The sequence below is a fragment of the Opisthocomus hoazin genome, chromosome 4, assembly GCF_030867145.1.
Source record: "Opisthocomus hoazin isolate bOpiHoa1 chromosome 4, bOpiHoa1.hap1, whole genome shotgun sequence".
NCBI classification, from domain to species: Eukaryota; Metazoa; Chordata; class Aves; order Opisthocomiformes; family Opisthocomidae; genus Opisthocomus; species Opisthocomus hoazin.
Window position 1 is genome coordinate 46,421,914 of NC_134417.1, and position 25,510 is coordinate 46,447,423.

The following is a 25,510-nucleotide window of genomic DNA, read 5'->3' on the forward strand; positions in this document are numbered from 1 at the left end:
ATATTTAAATGGTGTTTGGAAATGTGAACTGCCTGTAGAATAGCAATGGAAACTGATGTGCTACAAAAAGTAAAGACAAGGACTTGAATCCAAAAAGTAAGCTGACTGTCCCCAACTCTCCTTTTTTGTTTCTCTTGCCCTATCCCAGCTGTTGTGCAATGAAGTAGGCAGTGCTAAACTCTTACACCTACAGGCTTGCCAACTGGCCTTTTGTGTACTTCTCTTCTAATCCTTCCACCATTTCTACAAAATTGCTCTTGTTCCTCCTAAACCAATAGCAGAATTTCCACTGACTTCCCACTGAGAAGGAGCAGCGCTTGGTTCTACTTTTGATGTGAATTTTCCTTTCTGTAGTTTTAGGATTTTGGTATTTTCTCTGTCTACATTTTTGTTTCTGTCTCAAACTAATGCTTTCTTCCTTTAACTTACTTTCAGTTGGTCTCTTCCGTCTTTCCAGTTTACTTCTTTCAGGCAATTCTCATGTTTTAGCAGCACACAACTAATTTGAATGTCTTGCTTTCTTGTCTGCAGATCCACAAGATGCATTCTTTCTTAGATTATATCATGGGAGGCTGCCAAATACAGTTTACAGTAAGTGTCTTCTCTGATTTGTTTTAAAGAAAGGGAATCCCCTTAGATACAGATTAATTACTTTCACGGAGAAATTACTCTTACTTGCCATTCCTTGGTAAATTATTAAGGTCTTCTTGCAAAATGCATGAATCCCAGAAAATAAAACTATGCTAATGCAGTAAGATTTTTCTTGCACATGCTGATTTACTTTTAGGTTTTGCAGCAATGACAATCACGCTACAAAAAGTAAAGTCAAGTTCATACAGAGATGAGAAGCTAAGCTGATGTAGTCCCACCAATGCCATCTGAGCTACACCCAGTCCCACAAGCTGGAGAACTGAATTAGCCCCTGTGACAGTGCTGACTGGCCTTTGGCTTTTGAGACTTAATTTGTTCACAAGAATTTCAAATAAATTCCCTTGCTGAGACTGTGTCACAGGGGGGGATTTCATCTCACTTGCCTTTAGCTACTTAAATGTTAGATGTCCTGTTCATCAATCCTGTGGGCCAGTCTCCCTTTCCAGAATGAGTCTTCTGTTAAAACAAGTTGTTTCCCCTCTAATGGTGCCATACAGAAAGTCACAGGCAGAGAGAGGGGTAAATACTAGGATAAATGCTGATGTTTCATTTCATACCTCATCCATAGCTACCAACAGTACGATGGCACTACAGGGGGACACGGTTGTAATTTAGAGCAAATTCAGAAGCTATTCAGTTCAAGGAACCAGGAATAAAACGATTTGCAGAGCTCTCCATGAAGAGAAATGCAATATTTTGCATTTCCAAATAATCATTTTTGTGTGGTTTTGATACTTTTTTTTTTTCTTTTTTTTTTGGTGCTTTGAATCTGGGAAATAAAATAAAACAAAACAAAATAAAATATCAGTATTTCTTATAGCATAAGAATACAGACTGTGGCTCAGTTCAAGTCTGGTTTTTGTGAATTCTAATTTCATGCCAGTTACAGGGGTAAAATCTAATGCTCCAAGGCAATATTCTTCTTATAGAGATCTTTTCTTCTCCTGTAGCACCCTATCCTGTTTCTGCTCCCAGGTATCAAGTATCAGACACTGGATGATACTGAAATGTTCCATTTCACTTCTTCCAGACAAGCCTTCATTTTCCAGAAAGGTCTAACAATAAAGAAAGGGATTTTTGTCCTGCAGAAAGCTCCAGCAACAGCAGCAGCTATAGACAGTACTGTATTGTTTTCTTGTGTACAAACCAGCTTTTTGAGGTGTAAAACATGTGCTTTGCCAGTACACCTTGCAAACTCATCAGATAACACCCAGAACTGAGGACCCTGTTTCTGGTTTTGAAAGAAATACCTAGTGTAGTGAACAAAGATCCTTATAGTTGTCTTCTCTCAGGCAAAGCAACCTGTGTAACTACCTCTCCGCCTTACCTGGCTGCTGCTTCTGTTATCCCCACATGCCCGCAATGCCCATTTCTCCTCCAAATCTGAAACTCACCAGTCCCTGGAAGCCCCTTTAATTTACCTTTCCTGACATTTTCTCCCTAAAAGTATGACTGGAAGAACTCAGTTACCAAGTATGTTCAAGGTCATTAGCAGAAAGGTACTAATGTCTGTAAGAAATATTTAAAAGCCTTTTCTATTCAGGGCAGGTGCTTAAGCACATGCAAAGACTGGTTAATATGCATTTCCCATAACTCTAGCACAAGCACAGGAGCACTGTAACCATTATAAAGTGTCTAGGGATATACATATTATTATGTTACAGCTGTGTTTTTCAAACTCTTTTGGTTCCTCCTAAATGTTTTTCAATGGAAGAACAAGTCCTTACACAGCGCACTGAAGGGTCGTGGCAATTTGCTTGCCTTTTATTTACGTGTTGCAGATTTGCTGTCAGTAGGCCGTGAACCATGAGTTGAAAACTGCTGTGTTAAAATGTGTTAAAGTGGATAGTATTGCTTCTACTATATTTTTCTATTTTAATATTTCATTTTATTGAAATGAAACAAAACCATTGATAATAGGAAACTTAGTTAAGCTTATCTGCAAGGACGGGCAGTGAGGACATAAAGGAAATGAAAGATCCATTGTACTGTGAACCGTAGAGATCCCTGAATTACTGCTGACCTCAATGGTAAATCCACCAGCTACAGTGTTGTGTAAACTCATCGCTATCAATTTTCAACGTACGTGGACTCAGGGGAAGCCGTCGTGGATGTCTCTGTGCCTATAGCTCTGTTCACGCGGAATCTAGTGTTTCTACTTAAACGTCATCACAAGCTGACTGCATATTTTACTTCCTCCTGCCTCAGTTGCACCAGTCCCCAGTGGTGATGGCACAGACTGGTTGTGAGATGTGTTGCTGTTTCCAGAAACATATCAGAGATTCTCCAGTGGACACTGAAGCAAAAGGGTGCAGCCTACAGGGAAGATTGTATTCTGCTCACATCATGTAATCTCCTTTTCACATAGTCCTAATCTGGTTAGTTCAGACCACCAAAACAGAGGAGGCCTATTCCTTCCACCTTCCCAGATTTCCATTTCTTTTAACTGGAATGGATCTGGAATTGTTTGAAACTCTCCTGGTACACGTATTGTTGTTGCTGTTGTCTTAATATTAATGACATTTCTGTTGAGTTGATGCTGTGTACGGGCAGTACGATACAACTGTTATTTGAAAGGGCACTTGCTGAGGGAGGGAAACTGGGATGCTAAGCATACATTTGCTAACAAAAAGCTGTAGTATGATGTACCTGCTAATTTAAGGCACTAATGAAGGCTTTGGTAACATCATGCGGTATGTTCCTGGGATACTTTGAACATCTATTGTAGGAACATAGTTTGTAGTTAGAAAGAATATCTCTGAAAAATGAAAGTAAACTTTTCCTTCACTTTAAAACCATTTATTAAGAAGCTTTCATCTTCAGAGATCAATTGTGATGATTCCAGTTGGATGTTTTATGTACTGCTTATTGCAAAATGCTGTATCTCTTATCAGACAAGTGTTCCCTGCTGCAGAAGAAATCTTCCGAAGCTGGCAGTGCAAATGGGTTTGTAGTCAGAAGACATTTTCATCACTTTAGGAAATACAGCAGAAAGGATGTGTAACATACATAAAAGGAGCTGTAATAGAAAGATGTATTGCACAGATTCTCTCTTAGGTAGGTCACAGTATTGGACAGGCTGATTTGTTGCCAACAGATGTAGCAGGAGGTCCAAGCTATGTAGGATGTTTTCAGTGCAATGAAAATTGCCCTTTTACAAGGCTGAGGGAAAAAAAGTACCAAGAGTGTAGTTATTACTATATTATGTTCTCTTTTAGCTGTGGAAGACAACTGGTACATTTGAACTGATACATTTAAAGATATACTGATAAAAATCAAATGTCTGTGCTGTAAGAAAGATTCCTACTTACTACCCACAAGATTAGCTCAATTGTGATATTAGCCTAGCTTCTGTGATATGTTAGTTTTACAAATCCTTATCCTACTTACTTACACAAGATCTTGGTACTGCTGGGTAATGCTAAAGGAGCAGAGCTCTTTGTTGTTATTTTGGAATCATGGCAAGTAACAGCGACATCTTACTTAGGAGTCCTCCCCTAGGGAATCAAACAGAGATTTGGATCAAAGTCAAGTACAGTGCATCCGAGTACAAATATTCATAAAGGCTTCATCGTAGGAAATTAGGATATTTTTTGCTTATCAGCAAATCTCTACTACAAGGACCACTTCCAAAAAGGAAGCTTGTTTTGGGGAGGGTAGTTTTCTTTCCCAGACACTAGCCTAAGACCTTGTTCCAAGCTCATGAAACCCACAGCTTACTCCTACACTGTACTTGTTTTCTCTGAAAAAGCATTTAGCTGTGGCTAACTGACATTTGTCCAGTTCTGTCTGGTGTCTCACTCCAACCTCTTTAATGTCTGGTTTGGAGTTATTGGTAAAAGCACCCGCTTTTAACAATTTTACAGGAATGCCCTCTGTTTCCCTATCATACAGTGAAAATTTTGCACTCTCTGTAATCAGAATGAAAAACTAAAATTAATATCAGAGAAAATATACATGTTTTTAAGAAAATATGCACACCTTGGCCAAGATTTTTTTTTTAAATAAGTGTCCCAAAACTAAGCTAATCCATACAAGTATCTGTGGATTTACCTTAGGTTTCACAAACTACTAGTGTTTCTTTCTTCCTCCGTTACATCCATTCATGCAAGTGAGAACGTGAGAGGTTTACCATTAATTTACTCACGTTAAATCAAGCTGTCATTTTTGGAAAAAGATCTACATGGAAAACAGATTTACTGCTTCAGTGCATGAACAGTGAGTAGGGAAGCTGAGGTGAAAGATCACTTTATCTGCAAGCCAAATCAAGCTTATATCTCCTGACTGAAATGTGGTGAGGTGCGAGGGGTTCATAGTTGATCAAGGCAATGAAGGGATTTCCAAGCTAACTAGAGCCCAGTGAAAAATATTTTTCTTCAGCCAAGAGTTACAGGTGGAAGATCAGAAACAGTGGGGAAAAGCCATGTTGGGTTGACCCAGCATGATTTTTTCCTTTTAGTGTTTAGCAACGAAAAATAAGTTTCAAGAGGACTTTGTCATTTTAAGGGACAATGAAAATGTCATGTTTCATTTTCATTTTATAGCTGTGTAAAATAGTCTTTCCTATGCCAAGCAGAGGCTCCAGCTGGGGAAGCTGCACATTTACAGAGACAAGCTGGGACTTCAAAGTTCTTGTCACAGCCTTCAGCAAGGACCTTACCTGCCACCTGCACTGTAAAACTGAAAATTGAACTCTGTGCATTTGTATCTATTGAAGATCCAGGTATAAAGGGTTTTTTGGAGGAAGAGGTGATTGGAAAAAATCACAAGGAAGTTTATAAATGGCTTTGTTCCCTCTATGAGACCCTCTGGGTTTCTTCTTGCTCCTTTTAGGAATTCCTAGAAAGCAGCATCAAAAATTCAGAAGAGGGCTTTCTGGTTCATGACAGTCATATCACAGGAAGATGCATGCCGGAGTATATCTGCAGTGAGAATTATAAAGAGCATTTTAAAAGGGAGAAATGAATTTTAAGAGGAGTCATTAATGTTTGCTTTTACATTGAATAATTCCCACGATCTTCTTGCCTTTCCAACGCAAAAATCTGTGCAGGATTCAAACTTTATTTTTACCCTGCAGCTCACCTTTAAGCTTGCTATCATCTATGAATTTGAGAGAGTTAATTATTTAATGCTTAGATGTTTTGAAGATAAAAAATACCAGACAGGCAGTATCTAGTACTAATACTACAGCCACAGTAAGGTTTAAAATAGCTAAGAAATGTCCCTAACTGCAGTTTTAATTTACAGTTTTAGTAGAACTTTTAACTCTCGAGATATTTTTGCTGCAGAGCTTTTATGTCCTGAAAATCACCTGAGCTGGAATAATTTAATTAAGTGTGAGAACCTAGAGATGGTTAATTTGATTCATCTGTATTGGAACATAATTTTCCACATAGAATAATAATGAAGTTCATTTTTTTCCTAATTACGCCATTTTAGTTTTATAATCTCTTACTTTATAAGCTGTCACTTACTTTTAGACATATTTATCAATACTATCCTAATTCAAATTTGATGAAGTACACTGTAAAATGACCTTTGCTTTAGGGCTGCGATCTCTGCAGAAAACTGTTTCTGGTAAAGATACATGGTTGGTGTGGGTATACTTATGCACAGAAAGGCTCCACAAGACGTTGACTTTTCTTCTTTTCCAGGTAGCTATAGATTTCACTGCATCGAATGGTGATCCCAGGAACAGCTGCTCACTGCACTACATCCACCCCTATCAACCCAATGAGTACTTGAAAGCATTGGTAGCTGTTGGGGAGATTTGCCAAGACTATGACAGGTAAATAACCACACTTGATCACAGAGTTGTCTTTAGAAAGTGTTTTCACCATGTGAAATCGATGACTGCCTGCTGCCGGCTGCGGTAGCTCCATGTTCAGTCACTTAAGAGAAATGACTGCACATCAGAAAGATTAGCGTACCCCTAACACGCTCTTGAGAGTGACAGTGGGTTTAGATTAGCTTCATGGTAATGAAAGGCCCAGTTCTTGGCTGTTTGGCAGGTATCTGTGTTAAGTTTCAGGTTTGTATTCACATGCCAAAATTGCATGCTTCAGTGGATTTTTTTTTGTGTTAAACTAGAAGCTGTTTGGCAGATGCTGATAGCATCCTTTTTGATACACTTGGGAGTCTGGTTCTATCCCATCCTACAGAAAAGCGTTCCTGAGATTTTGTGCTTGAAACTGAATTTGTAGTTGCCTAAACTGCTTAGTGGCTGTGTCTATTCTTAGAAGTAAATGTGGGGTCTTTTTCAGTGTTCTTCTGGCCTGTTGAATATTACAGTATCTTCTAAAATAAATATTAAATGATAGTGATAATGTGTGCATGCAACATGCCTTTAAATAAATAAACAAATGCAAATAATTGGGCCAAATATGCTATGATTACATTATGTACTTCTGTTGCTTTCAAATAGGCTTCTTTCAAATTAATTGCCCATTATTAATCTAATTACCAGGTGCATTTCCTTTAAATGTTCTTTCTTTGTTGGTGAGGCATTGTATCTTACACAATTATTCTTTCTAACCTTTGCACATGTAATAGACATTCACCCACCACTTTGCCATATGTAAATACCAGATCTCAAAAAAACAATGGTATTTCCAGTCAAATTTGAATTCAGTTTTCTGTATAAATTGTGGAGGGACTTAATAATGTGGTTTCCATGTTATATGTCACAGATACCATTTAGCCTGTTCAAAGGCACTTCCATTTGCACGGTAATGCAATATCTTATCAAAGAAGAATGAGGAAAATACTGCCGTGACATAATTTCTGTAAGAATTTGATGATCAAACTTAGTTAATGAGTCTGAGAAAATTAATATTTTATTGTGAGCTGATAATTCCTCAGTGATTATCCAGTCATTTAATAATTACCAGCAATAATTCAGTGTGTAAATATCCTTCAAAATAGGGAAAGGAATAAAAAGGGCTGTTTTTTGCGCGTAGATATTTTTATTTTATCCCTTAAGGTGTATTTTTTAAGAAAATGAAATAGCTAAGTGGCACAGGCCCTCCTGTATGGAGACATTATTCCCAAATCAAGATTCTTCTCTCACTATAGCATATTCCAATCAGTACAAAAATTAATGGCCAGTCATTTTTTAAATGAAATCATGAGCATCATTCAATTCTATTGTACTGCAGAAAACGCCTGTTGATGCTAATCAGCACAACTAAAGTTGTATGAGCTATGGACTAGAGCTGAACAAAAGCCAGAATTTCTTTTCTCAGGGAAACGTCACCTTTCTAGCATAGGTTTGACCTATACATGCTCTCAAGTTGTGATACTATAAATACATTCCCATGGGCAAGTCAATTCAACATGGTCAATGCTTTCTGATCAAAATGTCAATTGAGGACCTTTTCTTTATACTTGCACATTTTGAATGTAGCAAATTGGAAATGAAATCTTATAATTTCTCTAAAGAAGAAAAGAAATTACGAGGAGCAAGCCTTCACACAAAATAATCCACAGGTTCTATATAGGAGTTCTTTCTGTGTTCAGCTGCAGCCTTGAGACATATGAGCATATATAACCTATACAGCAAATCTTCTGTATATACACTTTAAAAAAAAAAGACTTCTGAATTCAGTTAAAAGTCCGAAACACGTCACAGGTCCATAACTGGTCCAGTGAGCTCAGTTGTGCTTTAAATACTGGAGCAGGATTTCTGTTTCCGGGTTAAGATCATTCAGAAGTGGAAAGAGAGGGACCTGCTGAACCTAAGGGCTGTTTAGAGCCAGAGCGTCATCATTTGCATAGGAGCGTGTCTTTAGTCTAAAGATTAAAATGTGAGCCCACAAAGATGGCAGTGCTTTTACTGAAGTTTTATGGTTTGTACCCATCAATTCTCTCAAATAGGCAGAACTGGCTGATTTCAATCCAAACCAATAAAAATGGAGTGGTTTTCTTTGAGTCTCAGGATTAATGTATTTACACCAAATGAAAGAATAGTTAGAATAAAGTAAAATGTGTTGTGTGCAATTTTTTTTTGCATTCCAACAGCACCACTGCTGAATGATAAGTACTTTTGCTACACTTATGTACTAAAAGACTGCTTTTTTATAGCTGTAAAAAAAAAGAAAAAAAGCTTATGGCTATTACTTAAAATACTTCTGTAATTAGAAACATTCGACTTTATTTGTAATTTGGGATGAATTGGATTGGCAAGTAATATATGAGAGACTACACTCAAAATTCAAAATTTTCTTTCATATACTCTAGTTCGTTCTGTCGCTGAAGCCAAATCTGCTCATAATCTAGGTTTTTGTACATATCAGCCTAACATAATGTATCCCTAAGTAATTAATGCTCCAAATTAAGTGCTGTTTCACATCCCTTGATACAGTGGAATAATCCCTGCTCATCCAAAAGCCCATTTATCTGTATGGTTCAGAGATTCCTGAAACAGTTAAATGAATAGTGCCATTCTGCATAGTTAAGCATGAAAGAATAAGATTCATTCTTTCATCAGCAATATTCAGAGACTAAGAAATAGACTTTGATTATTATCCTGATTGTAGAAAAGCTGCAGTCCTGTAGGAATAGGCCAATCTGATAATAGTATGGGAAATGGAAGAGCTGTTCACCTGCACAAGAAACTTAATACTTTATTTATATGGTGGAATTGTTTCAGGCTATGACAAAATTTGTCGCAAGAAAGAAGATTAAGTTTGTATGTGATATAATCAGTGGCTAAGCAGCAGCAGAAATGGATCATAAAGAAGGAGAAACACTCATTGGTTTTAAGGAATTAGGCTCCAAACTGTAGTTCCAGAAATACTGGAACGGTAAAAACACATTAAAAACTTATTATTGAAAATATTTGGTAAAATAGACAGCTCCATGGAGAAGAATTTATTTTAAGATAAATGACTCATGAATGTTTAAAGATGACCTCATGAAGCGATAAGTGAGAAGTATATATTTTCATTTAAACATTTTCACCAGCTTTCTTTTATATAAGGAATTGTATCACTGCTATAATTTTACCTTGAAATTGAGCAAGTCTACTCCACCTTTATGTAGCACAGAGAAACAGATGAAAATTGTCAAAAATCATTGGACACTGAAGTGTTTAATATTGAAAGGACCTGTTTCTGTATCATTCCATACTTATTTTTTACCTCAGTAATTTCAGTATTGAGTTCTCTGGCTCGGAAGTCAAATGAAGTGATTTCTGATGACAGCAATATCAGCCTAGCCAGGATCCTGAAAAATCAGTTGGTCGCTACCAAATGTGTGCGTATTCCCACTACATGTTTTGAACAAGGACTTAGCAAATGTACTTAAGGCGGATGAGGTTATACCTAGCTTTCTGTGCACTGTGGTGATCTTAGGACTTCTAACCTTAACCAACTCTGGTCAAATAGTTTTGACCACTCCTTTGTTCTGGAGCCTGATGGAGGCTGCTTCCAGAGAGTGCTGTTTCAGAGGATAGATGGCAGCTGTCTTTGCTGGCTGAATACCCAGATGTGAGGAAAGACAAACTCATTCATCAGCTGAAATATCAGACCTGTGAATGAGAATCTTATAAAAGCCAGGAAACTCTGTAAGTTATATAGCAATAATTTCGAATGTGTCCTCTTCTCCATGGCAACTGTTCCCAAAATACTTTTCATTTGTATCACAAAACTGCCCCCTGCTCAGCATGGAACAACGCTTCCTTGTAAGCCAGAGAAGCCTATGGCTAAGCTGGGGAATCAGGGAACATTTCCTTTCCCAGCATAAGGTCTGGCCGTGTCCTGACTGCAAGTCAAGACCTGACCCACCTCTTCTCCCTTCCCCTTCCCACATCCTGGCTTCCAGCAAAAGGAAACAGAGGCGAGAGGACAGGGATGAGCTCCCACGCTCTGCGGGAGGGTGTACTGTCTGAGTAACAGTGGGCAGACCGCAACTGTGAGCCACGGCTACCTTGTGTAGGCGAGAACCAGCATCCAAATAGTACTGAGATGTGCCCTCAGCACATACGTGTGCACATTGACAACTCCGTTCCCATTATTATAATCTTGAAACATCTATGAAAACTAGTGTCTATAGATAAAACAAGTACTTTTCTCAAGATAGGTGCAGGTGTGCTGTGAACCTCTCACACAAACACTTAGAGCTGTATACCTAGACACACACACACACACATATATATATACAACTAGAGTTTTATTTGTGTCTGTATTAATACATAGGTATGCATATAAAATATATGTATTATATATACGTATATATAATATATATGGTTGACACTTCACCATGCAGTAAAAAAAATTGATTTCTCTTTTATGCTGTTTTATAGCTTCCCCCTCTGCAAAGCAAAGCCATAAGTCACAATAACAATAATGTACACAGTTTATTAGAATGGCTGGTCCTTTGATCTTAATGATTTGTTTTACCAGTGCTGGAATACAACCAACTAGCCATGAGTGTAGCTCATCTTTCATTCTGCAATGATAGCTGTGTCTGGCAAAGGAAAAAGGGCTGGAATGGGGCTGCAAATGGCTTGTTTGTAAGGATAAATGCTGTTACATGCACACAATGCTAAAGGCTGAAATGCTTCCTGAATGATCTTACATTATTACAAGTTTTAATGATGATATTGTGAGTGAAGCCCATGGCAGGACATGCAAATCTGCTCCTCAGTTCGAAATCTGATTTCTGCAGTTAGTAACTTTCCTTTTTCTTCTGCTTATTAAAAATCTCGATATATTACGTGAAATATTTATCTTTGCGTTAAAGCCTCTGTTCTGATTCAGCAAGACACTAGAGCTTATTATCTAATCCCATTGAATTTGGTCTGACTCAAGCAAACACTGAAGTATCATGCAAAATATAGATGGCACTAAGACGGAGTTAAAAGTTTTACTGAATTTGAACATTATTGTTAATTACTGAATTTTAACATTATTGTTAATTGTTCACCCCACACCCAAACATTCACTGCCTTCAGTATATCTGGATGATCTTTAATTTTTACACATAGTTTTAGATTTGTGCACACATTCAGAGTTCTTTGATGGATTAATAAAAAGGACTCACAAACGTGTGAGAATCAGCTTTTGTGTGGTCAAAGCAATACTCATACCTTGAAAAAGACAAAGGTTAGATGTATTTTATCAAATAGTTTTAAGCATTTGTTGCATGGGATGTTTGTGGAATTTCCCATTCTTGATGGGCCATCCCCATTCTGATCTACACACTCAACTCATGACTCCATGTGTTTGGCCACACAGTTTTTTAAAATGATATCATAAAATTGTTCTTACTTTTATTTGTATTCAAAATCTATTTAAAAAAAATAGTCCTTAATTATTTTAAATCTCTGTGTCTGTTTATTCACTCTTAAAGATACTGCAGATCATTTTTATTTCCAAGAGCCCTTGAAACACACGGAAGATAGATTCTATCTGTTTCCTGACACTAATGTCCTCCTTTATTCAGGCAAATAGCCTCTTTAACTCTAAATACTCAAATAGTTCCTTAAAACTGACATTCACACTGAAATCGTATGTTAACATATAAGCTGCTTGTGTAAAACACACTTGTCTAGCAACCTCCCCAAAGGCCACTAATGAGCAAAGAGTACATTATTCCTGCAAAGTGCAGGAATGATTTATGTGTAGAGCTCTGTAAAATTTAAAAACTAGGACACATTCCACAAAAGATATGAATGTCCCGAAGTCAGTCTGAGTTTCAACATTAGCTTCTGCAGTTGATGAACTGCAGTGGTAGCTGACTAGATGCAAAAATTCCTCACTGTGATTTCTTCTTCAGTATTTTAGGCCTGAGCGAGTGCATGCACTCCGACTGAAAACGCTATGAAACCTTCCTTCCCCCATGCAATATAGTGCACTTGAAAATTAAGAAGGGAAAAAGTGAAAGGAGAAAATAAAAAGAGCAGGGTTTCCAGTCCAGCATATCGCTTTAGGGTAGATTTAAGAAGGGAAAAAACTTAAGAACAGTCAGATGAGAAGTCTCTCTGTCCCACAAACACATTTCTTGAGGTACCCAGCAGAGGACAGTTAGGGAGGAGAAAGAGGAGAAGGTATGTAGAATGCAGTACATGTTATAGAAGTCATATACGAATCGGTGCGATTGGTCCCAAATACAAAGATCAGTGTGTGCTTAAATGCTGTGTTTCAATTGAGACTTTAAGTGGAAAAGAGACCCCAGAGCTTACACCTTGCAGTCTGCTTGATTAATCAGAGCATCATCCCCAAGAACTACTTAATGGGTCTTTCATCTAGAAGCTATGTCTGGATTTGTGGATGAAGACAGAGAGTTAACTTGGCTGGAGGGATCTGAGTTAAACGCCTTGAGGCAATTTTGCCAGACGCAAGGAGAAAAGCAGAAACTTGCTTTGATTGAGACAGTAGTATAATAGTAGTTCATTAAAACTGGGGTGAAAGAATGATACCTAGAATAACTGGCACTATATGCAAATTAAATATTTAATGAAATCCCTACATAGAGCTATAGATGTTAAAATTTAATCTACCCATGCAGATCAATAAATAAAAATATGCTTAATTATTAAGCATCTCTCTTTATCACTCTAGTTACAGAAACAACCTTTCTGGAGGCTGTTAAGCAAAAAAGCTGATTAGCATATCTGAATAAGTTTACAAAACATGGGGGAAAAATACATGAATCTTTTGATTTAGTGCTTTAATAGGACCAAATTTGCATAGATATACAACAGAAGAAAAACAGAAAAACAGTAACCTATACAGAAAAACTTGTAGCTGATGTTTATCAATAAGCTCCAGTGTGGGTAAACAGATGCAAGTGTTGGATAACCCAGGAGTAGAGCTGCATTGGGAAAAAGGAATTGCTAACACTTTTAATCACCAAACTGGGCTGAAAATCCTTGGATTTAACTGTTGAGGACCTCGGCTGGCATAATTACATAATATATACACGTACATATTTAGTATTTGCCTTTGCAGAACTTGTATTTGCAGTCTGCTGCCACACAGGGGTTTCTACAATCACCATTTTTTATCCTAAGAATCAGTACAGGAGAATTAGTCTAGTACAACAACTGTATTGGGAATGTGACTTCGTAACAGTTTCTTTTGAATGTGTACATACATACATATATATGCGTATGTGTGTATATATCTGTGTATATATGCATATATCTGCAGGCCCTTTATCTGGGTAGATATTGTCAATTGTTATAGCTCTGCCTCTTCCCTTACCAAGTCTTCATCTTTGTGTCCTCTTTACACTGCCTCTTCTTCCCAGAACTCAGTTCCTATGTCAGTGTACCAGTCCCGAGTAGTCCCTTCCAAGGTTCCTAGCAAAACAACTGCTTCCTCCACGTGCTTTTCAGAGACCTCTGCTGCATTCTGTCAGCTGGTAAATATATCAAAATCTGAACCTTTTGCAGGGTTTTTCTGTGCAGTCTTTACTGTTTTTCAGTTCAGCTTGAAATCTCCTCTGAGGAAGATCTTTGTTCTGTGCAGTAGTTGACAGTTCTTCGGGACTGTGCAGACTGGTACCTTTGGGATTTCTCTGTCAGCATTTCTTTCTGAAGAGAGTGACTTGATGTATAAAACCTGACAAACCATTTGAAATTGCATACCACCTACTGCTGTAGAGACTAGACATCTGTGTAAATAAATATTAATAAGTAAATAAGCTTAAATAAAGGAGACAGATAGAAATTTGTCTTGCCATTTTCAGTGATGTCATCTGATACTGATCTAGTACCTCTTTAGTCAATGCAACCATTTCCACAATTTCAGAAGCATGAATTTCCTCCTTGCATTGTTAGGGATATAATTGTTCTGTCATCCACTCCATTATATTAGCATATAGCTGAGAAACAAATTATTCCCATTTGGAAGACTATCCGTCCATAAATGAACGCTGTGTTCTAAATCTTCTCAGGCAAGTTTCCTCCTTCACAGAAAGTGGACGCCTTTTGCCTGAGTCAACCTTAACAGGATGTTTGGGGGTCAAATCGCTCTCAGTTAAAGCTAGGCAATTCTTGTGAATTGCGTTCCACTTACTATCTTACTATCCCCACCCAATTATTGTGAAATCTATCTTGATCAGAGATTTCAAATCAGTAGATGAACAGAGGGTAGTAGCCCATTTCCTCCTGCATATTCAGTGATGCCTAGCTGAATGTTTAATCATCAGAATATTTCACTTACAATTTTGCTCTAACTTGTTTTGAGAGTGTTCTTCATTTTGACTTAATGTCATTTTGATTTTGGTAAAATTATATCAACAGCTCAATTGGTCGCATTAAATCACAATATAATCTCTGTAACAGTTATATCCTGCTCATTCTAGAAAGCTCATTTTTGTCTTGAGAGCATTTGATGAGAAATTCCTCTCCCAGCACCTCCCTGCACAGATAAGCCAACACAGTCCTGTATTCCCCTCTTCCCAGCATGCCCCTTATAGATAGATATTTTCTGACAGAAAATTGTTGCAGAGGAAGGTCTCTGACAAACCCTTTCCACTGTAGTTTGTAAAAAAAGGACAAAATTATGTGCATACATAGCAACGCTTTTGTTCTTGTGGTTGCTTAATGCAGTACACTCTGAAACTTGAAAGCCAGACTTGTGTTTCAAGAGGGCAGGGCCCCACCGGTGTTCAGTTTGGGATTTTCCATGATCTGCATGTTATGTGATGGAATTCAGTCTGCTGCCTGCAGTGTCGTCTTCAAGTCGTATTAAGTTTTAAATGTCTGAGATTACAGCCTGTGTGAGAATGACCTTCTCAGTTTTCCATATACGATCCCACAGATATACCAATTCACCATAGAGTTAAGGTTTTGGAAGGTACAGGGATGTATGTGCAACCCCTTAAAATACATAGGACTCTCTGGAAACTGCCTGGATTTGAGAAGTTATATTTAACTCACTGTAGCCTCTTGCAGCATCCCCTTTCCAAGTTTATTCCCAGTTATAAAGTCCTATTTCTTTTTCAAGATACATTTTACTGAATTGGGTTATTCGTATAGGTATAAATCAGGTCATTGCAATTTATTTGTCAACTTGCAGGGAAGCTTGACATTTTCTCTCACCTTCCTGAGTAAGCCATTTTATTAGGCTATACTTCTAGCAAGTCATATATCTCACTGCCATTTCATTTTGCTTAAACTACTCCTTCCCCAAGCTCTGATGACTTTTTTTTTCCTGTGGGTATTTACTTTTCCCCAGTCTAGGAATTTCTGAGTTCACTTGATATTTTTACCCTGCAGAGCTTCTTTTGCAATTCGTTTAATGTTAAACAAGGGGAAGTTTAAAGCTGTTGTACCTGGACTTGGCTTTGTTAGTTATTTCATGAGTTGATGCCTTTTGGTGGTTAGCTTCAGGGAATTTCTGTTCCCCTGCTTCATTAATTGTTTCCTTCACAGGTGAGGCAGGCATTTCCCTCATATTCTTGAAACCCGACTTCATGACAATATCTATTTCTCAGTATTCAGCAGATTCCAGCTCCCCTAAGGTGACAAAGAGCTGTAATTAAAGATAGCGAGTGAATTTTAGTGTCAGATTTTGCACGATTGTGTAGCATCTCTGTCTGCGGCAAACCAAACAATGTAGCTGTTGCAGTGATTTATCATTGATTTGCGTGCTCCCAGCTCTCTTCTGTAACCAAGATGTATGATAGTCAATTCATTCCTGCTGCTCCATTAAAAATCACTGTGCATTATGGACGAGATGCCAAGCCTTGTTAGGTACAGTGCAGATTTGATTAAACGCGCAGTAACGTGGCCAAAACCAGAGACGTGGTTGTATCGAGTCAGGCACAACTGCACAGTGAAGATGTGGTGACAGCACAGCGGTCCCCCAGAGACGAATACAGATTATGGGGGGAGAAAACACTGCTGCTGCTGAACTCTTGTGGTCTTTCTGACTCTGACTGCGGCAGGCTGAGAGCTGGACCACAGCCTGGCTCTACCCCTGGCCTGTCCTGGAGGAGCACAGGTCGCTGTGCAAGACTGCAAGGGGTGAAGCAGATGGGCTCTGGTCCCCTCCCCTTAAACAACTTTATTTAGCCCTATTCGATCACACAGATCATGTCCTTTATTTACCTAGCTCTGCTTGCAAAGCAGGAACTGAATATGTTTAAATATTTCAAATGATTTCTGTATTTTCTTTGGAACTGCTGCTAATCCCTGTAAGCTGTTACGATTCAGAATTTACTGGCATCAAGCCCTTCTCAGATAAGTACTAAATAATACACTTAGGAACATGATTCATTCATGTGCTTTAGAAAAGAAACAATTCAGCTCATATTCTTCCAGTTCACTCCCTGAACATGAAAGATCACAATTTTAATTGAGTTTAGAGATGACTCTGTTTTGTTTGTGGCATTTGCTGTTTTCTCCCCTTTTATTTTTACTATCTGAAACTTCTTTCTAACAGAGGAAAAATATCTGGTTTTATCATGGGAAAGGTATGTAGAGCAGAGCAGATTCACAGTTTATTGTTTTAAGATTGGAACTGAAAATGGAAGGCATAGTAATTGATTTTGCTGCATAGAGCATAGTATTTTAAAAATAACTCCCTGGTAATTCTGATCTAGCCCCAAACCAAAATTACAAGTGACAGCTTAATATCCAGGAAATCCAGTCAAGTATATTCCTTGCAAGAATTTCAAAGAGCTGTAAATTTAAGATTCTTGGTCATTTAAAACCAAAAATGGGTTCTTAGTGTTCCTTTCCCCTCCCACCTCCCCGCCCCATGTTTCTTTCTTCCCCCCCCCGTTCACTGCATCATTGGTACCACTACTGCTACCATATTGCTCCAGCATAAAGTGAGCAGGTTTTCCTGCTGAGGCTCTCCAAGGTCAGTTCAGTAGCATCCCCACGAGTCGCTGCATTGACTTCAGGAGCTGAAAGGTAGGTACATCTGGAGCTACACACCAAAGGGTGTTCATAAGCACCAGTAAAATTAGTCCCAAACAGCCTGTGTGAGTGGCTAGCTAGAAGTTCGTCTTTCAGAATGAATAAATGCCATATAGAATGACTTAGGCCTTTTTTCCCCCTAGATTTACTCCATATAATTAAGAACTTGGATTCCCAATTTAGATTTCAAGAAGGAACTAATTTTCAGAGAACATAGTCCTGGCAGCTCTTGTTTTCCTTCCCAAATGCAGGTATTGCCACACTGGTGAATATTTCGCTCTATCCCCAGCATTGTCTATGCCAGCAGCTTCAGAGGAAGTTGCAAAAGACTCCCCAGTGCCCAAGTAATTAATTTCACCCAGTGGAAGAGTTTTATCTGAATCCTGCTCCTAGGAATAGCAAATCCTTCTCAAAATAAAGCTGAGCTCCAGGTTTCAATGATAATACATGTCAGAGGGCACCAGTGGTTAATGAGACACGATTTTGAAATGTTCCTTATTTTGTCTCCTTATCTGTACTTTAAACATATTTCTTACCTTCCAGTAACACTAGGCTTTCTAGCGAAACAGAAAAAGGTGTCATTATCTGTATCACTAATTTACAAAACCTCACCGTTTCCTCTATTCATCTCTTCTCCTGTCTGTGCAGTACAGCTCACTGAAATCTCTCTCCTCTCTGCCCCCATTAACGTATTGATTTGTCATTGCACTTCCTCTGTTTCCACTAGATAACTTGAAGGATTGGTGACTAAAACTGAGCAATGTTCCGAAAGGAAAATATGGGGTATTTTGAGAATTTATTTGCTGCCATGTGTTATGTTGTAGTTCAGGTGTTACTGAGGGACTTTTCTCTAACTGGTTGTATTTCTGTTCAAAAGACTGCAGTCTTGGAGTCCTGACAATTCCTTTCTGTGTGCACTAATTTACATTTACCAATATGAACACTGAACCTGAACTCTCTCCCTGATTTTACCTTTAGGGTATAACCTAGATCTTCTCAGTCTTTGGTATCTTTCAGTTATACATGCTTGTTTGACTGGAAAAAGTACCAGAAGCCATATACATCTATGCTTGCATGACTATTCGTGACCCTTATATAACCAGGTATAAAAGTCAAAGTCCGATGCTTTTGCTTTTCTGATGTTCATTTCAAGTACTTCAGCTTTTTGAAAATTATGCCAAGTTTTACTTTTGAAGGGAACCTGCGTAAACCAAAGAACAAATGTGAAGTAGACATGACAGTAATTTTGTAAAGATCCTGCCAAGCCACGATCCTCTTTTTCTTTCTTGACTTTGTGAAATTCAGATTTTATAGAACCAGCTTGATTTTTGACTCCTGTGTTTCTCTCATGTACCTTTAGCAATCTGTCTCCAGCAGGACAGTGTGGGCAGTTTCCTTGCATGAGCCAAGGACTCTCTGGCTAGGTTTAAACAAAACAAATCAATGGACCCTGCCCATGTCCTTGAATCTCAGCTTTCTCCCTCCCAGCACAAACTGCCATTCGGGAGCGGTCTCAAGCAGAGCTGTCCCCAGCGCTGTCCCTGGGAAGAGTCTGGGGGCTGCTGGCTGGCAGGGGTCAGCATTGTGCCAGGGAGGGGACTAAGAGACCATGTCTGTAGTCACATCCCAGTGCTTCAGCCAGGGTCCCAGGCCTATTCCCCAGTATAAATGAAGGCCGAATGCCTGAGCAAGCAACACAAAGGAAAAGAAAACTGGTTTTCATTTTTCTTCTTTTGAGTGAGTGTAAATTACAAAGGAAGAAAAGAAAAATCATTAGGGCAGATCCCTTTCCTACTGAAATGCCAGGTTAGGAAACAGGGCTGGAGTCTCTGATGCATGCAGTTCACCCCTGAGGCAGGAGGAAAGCTTCTTTTCATTTTCTGACTGTAGTTTCGGTCCCTGGATGGCCTAACCCTTGACATAGCTTACAGAAGCTGAGAAGCTGCTCTGCTTTCTGCTGCAAGCTGCCATCATAGCCCAGGTTCTGGTAGAACAGCTCTGTCATACCTCTGTACCATAAGGGATTGTCCTGGAAGTGAGAGAATCCTTGGCTGCCCTTCTGGGTCACTTTTTCCCTGCTGTGTCTCAGTAGCGCAGGATAAGCAGAATGAGGGCAGCAGGCTCAGCCGCTGGGTTTTTTCTCAAGTGAGGAGTGGATGGGAAGACTAGAGAGGGTTACGTGGTAAAATATCACTAAGCCATTAAACTGCATACTTATGAAAGAGCGAGACCTTTATATTAGCTAAACACCTTGTTTTGTGTGACAGGAGGAAAAGTACTGCCTACATTAAAATTTTATTTTATTCTGAAAGCTGTCAGCCACAAATTTTGAAGTGTGGTCAGGGAATAACATGATTATCTTTTTTATGCAAAGGATGTCATGAGTGATAATCAAAAGGTTCCCTTCTTACCTTAAAGATAAAGGTCTGGGAGCACGTGAAATTTGATTCCTTGGTCCCAGCAGCTTGAATCAGAATACCATAAGTATGTACCTAAATTCTGGAAAATGAGGAGCTTCGTAAGGAGAATGTAGAGCTATTCTGAGTGAGGCAAGAGGAAGTACTAAGTACAGGAACAGACCTCAGGATACCCCTCTTCTCTACAGTTCATGCACTTCCCTCTAAGAGGCGGCCACATGGAATCCCATCTTGAGGGTGGACACAATCAAGCTTTACTCTTTCACAAGGCAGCGGCAGCAGTAACTTTAGCACTTGCTCAAAAAGGAGAAATGGGAGATTCAGACATAAAGGCAGGTGTCCTGACTGTGGTTATAAGGTATTCCAAGTGCAGAATAACCATGGGGGCTGCACCACTGTGTGACTGGGAATGTGGGAGTCCCGCCACCAGAAGGAAAATCCACGCTGTTGGAGATATCACTTAGTGCTGCCTCTGAATTGCTGCAGAGCAGAAGATGGAGCTGCAGGTACGAGAGTGCCTACACTTGTTTACACTCGAGAAACACTGCAGTACAAATGCAGGCACTGTATGGGTTTAGGCATCTCCAAGGTTGGCTAATTGCTGCCAACCTCAGCTTTTTTAATTGCTTTATTGAACACAGACACTTACGTTCTACCTAAGTAAAATTCTTTTCTAGTCTTTGTCTGATCTTGCCCAAAATCAATTAACTTGCAGTCCCACAGGGTTTGATTTTCTAATCCAACCATGCTTAATCATTGATGTAAAACAAGATTTTTTTCTCTCCTCAGATTCTTTTCTAACAGCTTCTTGTTTCTTACCCTCTAAGTGTGCGCCTGAATTATCTGCATCTATTTATAAGGGCTTCCCCGCTTCCAGGAGTGTTTAATCAAAGAGAAGGCTATCAGCGGGTGGTTAGCATCAAATGTCAGCAGCTACTTGGTTTCTGACATCTCTTCGAGAAAACATTTCATTACCATGCAAATGATGTTAGTCTTCCTTTCCAAGATCCATTGTCACGTGGTGTAACATATGGTACACAGAACTGTGCTCCCAAGATTTATGTGGCAACTGCATTTCATAGCAGAACAATTGTGAGAGCTAAGCCATCAGATGACAGTCATCACTGTTTCCCAATGAGCTGGTGAATATTTCTCTATCTCATGGTGGCAACTCTAACTTCAGGGGGGCCTGATTTCTGCTTTCTTTTAAACCCTTCCATTTTTCTTTAGCTTGTATCAGAAATATCATGGTGCCTTTCACAGCCTGTGCAAGACAGAATAGCCCAGTGGCTTTAATGGGTGCTATTATATTTCTTAGGTGCGTCTGGGAAATGAATTATTTACTTGATACTTGGAGGGGCAATGTCTTGAACTACACAAAGAAAATTGAAGCTTCTGGCCTCTCTTGGGAGTTTTTGAAAGTGCCAATAAATGGTAGTAGGAAGTCAACTTTTCCAAGGGCCCTGAAGCCCCGTAAGGAGAATGGGACAAACCTATGAGGGGCTTGATTCACCAGAGCAGTGGAGTACAGTTCAGTGACTTCAGCAGGGCTTCAGGATGTGTTTAGAGTTAAGCGTACGTCTGGGTGAATTGTTAACCTCAAGTGTGTGATCAAGTGCTTTGCTGACTCAGGGACGAGACATTCCTTACAGCTTGTTGTTTTCCACTTTGCCATCTGGGAAGAGGCAGCTTGACAGCACGTGGGCTGTGTGACACATTATTGCGTTTCTGAAAGGGTATTAAAAGCCTTGAAGTTTCCAGGTCCTCTGAATCAGGAATTTTTTGTCTCTACAGATCTAAGTGGGGTAGAACAACCTCACTGTATTGTTTGAAAGCGAACTGACCATGCCACAGCATTTGCTAGGTTATCAGTCAACATATGCCTAATTAAAATAATCTCATGTTTTAGTGGAACTACCAAAGATGGAAAGCTTTACAGAACCTGCAGGTTTGGGGGTGTGACATTGCCCCTTTTGGATATTTTAGGAAGTCTCTTGCACCTGGACAACTGTAAGAACCCAAATTTGCAAATGCTTTTAATTACAGTCATCTTTTCACTACACATTTTCTGAGCTGGAGGAGCACATCTATATTTATATGAAATAAATGTTGTTGCAGGCCGTTAAGACTACTCACCCTCATGCTGCAGCCAGGTAATGCAAAAGAGTGGGTAATACAGATCTCTTATTACATTTGTGGGAGAAGTGCAAGATATCTTGATCCCTCAGTAGTCTCAGAATGATTTTAACTTCCCCAAAATACTAGAGGTCCATGTGAAAAAACTCCCATATGAGTCCCCTATCTGCTCAGCACACACTCCTCCTTCTCTAATGCAATACGCTTCCAGTGTGCCATGTAACACTCTTGACCTAAAAGCCATTTTTGTACTGTTGTGCCACTTTGCATTTTTTTGGAATGCTTACAGAAGAATAAGTGTTTATTGTAACAAAATGCATTTCTCTGTGGGAACTCTTCTTGTTTATTCTTTTCCAGTGACAAAATGTTCCCAGCCTTTGGATTTGGAGCAAGGATACCTCCAGAATACAAAGTAGGTGCATAAATGGCATTTTCTAGTCTCCTTGGTTTATAAGACACAAAATAAGGGAGAAATGGTTCGGTGCAGGGCAGGGGCTAGGGGGAGCAGCTCCTACTGCATGTTTTCCCTCATCCGGCTTTCTCACCCAGTGATACCTCACTGAAACCAGAAATCAAGGCTAGACTTAAAACAGTTGTGTTACACACGAAATAGTTCATTGTATTGGCAAAGCTTTGTTAATAGATGCTAGTCTAGTAAGAGGAGAACTGATTTTTTGAACATAACTTGCCAAGCGTATCTTGAAGCTTTGTGAGCTCTGGTTTGACAGAACTAATGTTTGGAAGATGCGGTTCAGCGCACGGCCTAGTGTCTATGCTTTATGATGAAGAGATTGAACATATTTCTGAAAATAAAGACCTTAGAAGAGTTTTGCTCAGTGGCAAACTTCTGTGTCGGGGTGGTCATCTTCAATACCAGGAAGATAAATGTAAGAGCATGTATCCATGCTAGAGAGAAGTGGTATTTATAAACAAAATGAGAGTGACCCACAGTAATGGTGCAATTGTGAGCATAAATATGTAGTCTGGTAGGGCTGGAGTGAAGACAGTGGAGTAAAAGAAGGAGCATCCAGCAGAGAGAGGCCTAAGAAGAAATAGGCAGAAGTTTCACTCCTGTGTTGCGTATGCAGAGGTAGTGTGGGCAGAAGAGTAGTTCTGCACAAATGAGTAACCAAAAACTAGCTGGGGATTCTGCAACTCAGATACTATCTGGGAAAGAGCAGCACTAGACTTCTGGTCATGCAGACTTCATCCAGTATCCCTATATCCCCTGCTCTGGGTTGTGTCTGTCAGCTGTGGCTGCGGTAGGGAGTGAACACTGGGCAGCTGAGAACAGTTCTGTGCAGAGAGGGGTCATGTGTCACCCAGCATTATAAAACAGGGATCAGCAGATGAAAAAAATGTACCAGTGTGTTCCTCATGGCTTGTAGGTTTGATACCTGCATAAGAATAATATTAGTGATGTACAGCAAATTTGAGAAGTGTCTTGCAAACAGGTCTCTAAGGTAAGTCAATGTATGTCTTAACAACATTGGCTTCTAAGCTAAAAAGCACTGTTACAAAAATGTGGACTGTACCTGACAAGGTGTTTTGCAGTGTTCTGTTCCTGAAAAGTAACACCAGCGTTAATGCTTTCCAAAATCAGAGACAGGTTCCAGAACTTTGATACAGATTTTAATGTGGTAAGTGCACACAGAACATCTGTTTCTGTTGTGTATCTGTTCCAACTGCAGCAGCTGATAACCATCTCTGCTATATAAGGGGGAGTGTTTTGGAGAATAAACATACTGAGCAGCTTCCACCACCAGACACATTAGTGAAACACAGTAGTAACTTCTCAAATTTCCATCCCTTTGCCACACATACGTGCATCGCTATCCATGGCTGTATAGCAGTGTTGTCTGGGTGAGTTGATGTATACATCACAACCAGATTGCTCTTTCAAGCCCAGTACTGGCTGTCACTGACAATGCCATGTATTATTGTGACTGTCCTAAAGACAGGTACCAGCATGGTGTGTGCCAGGGGCTGGCTGTTCCATCATCTGTGAAGTGACCATCATTGCATGGGGGAAAACTTGCAGTTCCTTCAGCTGCAAAGACCTGTACTTATCTAAAGACTGCTTAAAAGAAGATGTTACTGTGACAGCTTTTCACTGGTTGCTGGTGATGACAGTAGAGTAAAATTCACAGTATAAGACTCTTTCTTTCTCAGCCAAAATAATCAGCTGGTGGCATTGATGCCTCAGGTCAGATAAGCATAGTGGCAACATACCAGTTTTCTTAGTCCCAGGCAACAGCCTCTTCACCTGACTGGGAGAGCATACCTCAGGTGTCAGCTGAAAAACACATGTCTTGCCAAAGAGCAACTTCAGGGGGACTTTGTAACCAGACATTCCTACAGTCACCAACACCAACTGATTTTCTGCTTTGGCGGAACTGGTGTATGGATAAATTCCTGACAAGTACCCTCAAGCAAGTCAAAGACTTGCACTGAACTTAGTAGCCCATGCATGGATGAAGGGTCTTGCCCAACAGCATGAGCTGCCCTGAAGAGTCTGTATGCTACTAACCTCTCAAAGCAAGAAAATGGATGAATCAGGACCTTCAGATTTTGAGAAGTTCAGGAAAGTAAAGGTAAACTGAAGAAGATGGGGCTACTTGCTTGTGGATTACATATGTGTAAGTAAACAAAACAAGTCCCAGAGTAACTGGAGATGCAAGTGAGGGTCAGAACAACAGCTTTAATCTCCACTATGGAAAACTGTGACAGAAAATGACAAAGCTAAAATCTTGACATGATGATCATCTTACCAATGTAACAAAACTTTGAAGAAGAGAAGAACCATGCTGCGGGAGGACTAGCCCTTCTGTGCAACAGATGGGGACAAATAATTAGCTTGCTGTTTATCATGGGCACATCCAGCTGAAACTGGATTAGGAAGTCATCTGTGCTATTGTTGAGTCCCTCCCTATGATACTCTACACAGTCCATATGAGTATATGTCTTCTTAAAATAAACTGTATCAGCACTTTCAAGTCCCTGCTTGGCTTCTAAATTGAAAGATACACCCTCTAAGAGAGTGAAGAGTCAGCCTCATCATGATGCATTTATAAGTCAAGACCAATAAACCTGAAAATCCTTCAGTAATTTACTCAATACTGGTATCATACAGTTAATGTAAAGCCAACAGTGATTAGTGTGGAACATAGCCAAGGTGCATAGGAAACAGTGAAGAAACTGATATAATTAAAAGTAACAAAGTTTGTAGAAAAAAAAGTGCTCCCAACTTGTCTCCCTTAACTTCTCAGCTTCTGCTGCAAAAGTATGGTAACACTATAGACGCCACAGCAACACTGAAGATCTTGTGCTATTCAAATGTTCTTGTGATCCTTTCAGTCAAAGGCATTACAAGTCATACAGATCTTTTGTTTTATTAAAGAACAGCAGTGTCATAACTGTAATAATT

General features: G+C 39.4%; 1 protein-coding gene across 3 annotated transcripts in view; it reads left to right on the forward strand.

The window, feature by feature from the left end:
• Positions 1–25,510, forward strand: part of CPNE4 (copine 4) — a 246,859-nt gene that overhangs the window by 197,957 nt on the left and 23,392 nt on the right. For all 3 annotated transcript variants that reach the window (XM_075418882.1, XM_075418881.1, XM_075418880.1), the window contains 3 exons: positions 532–591; positions 6,306–6,439; positions 22,441–22,495. In XM_075418882.1, coding sequence (XP_075274997.1) covers positions 532–591; positions 6,306–6,439; positions 22,441–22,495 — 249 coding nt within the window. The remainder of the gene's footprint in view (positions 1–531; positions 592–6,305; positions 6,440–22,440; positions 22,496–25,510) is intronic.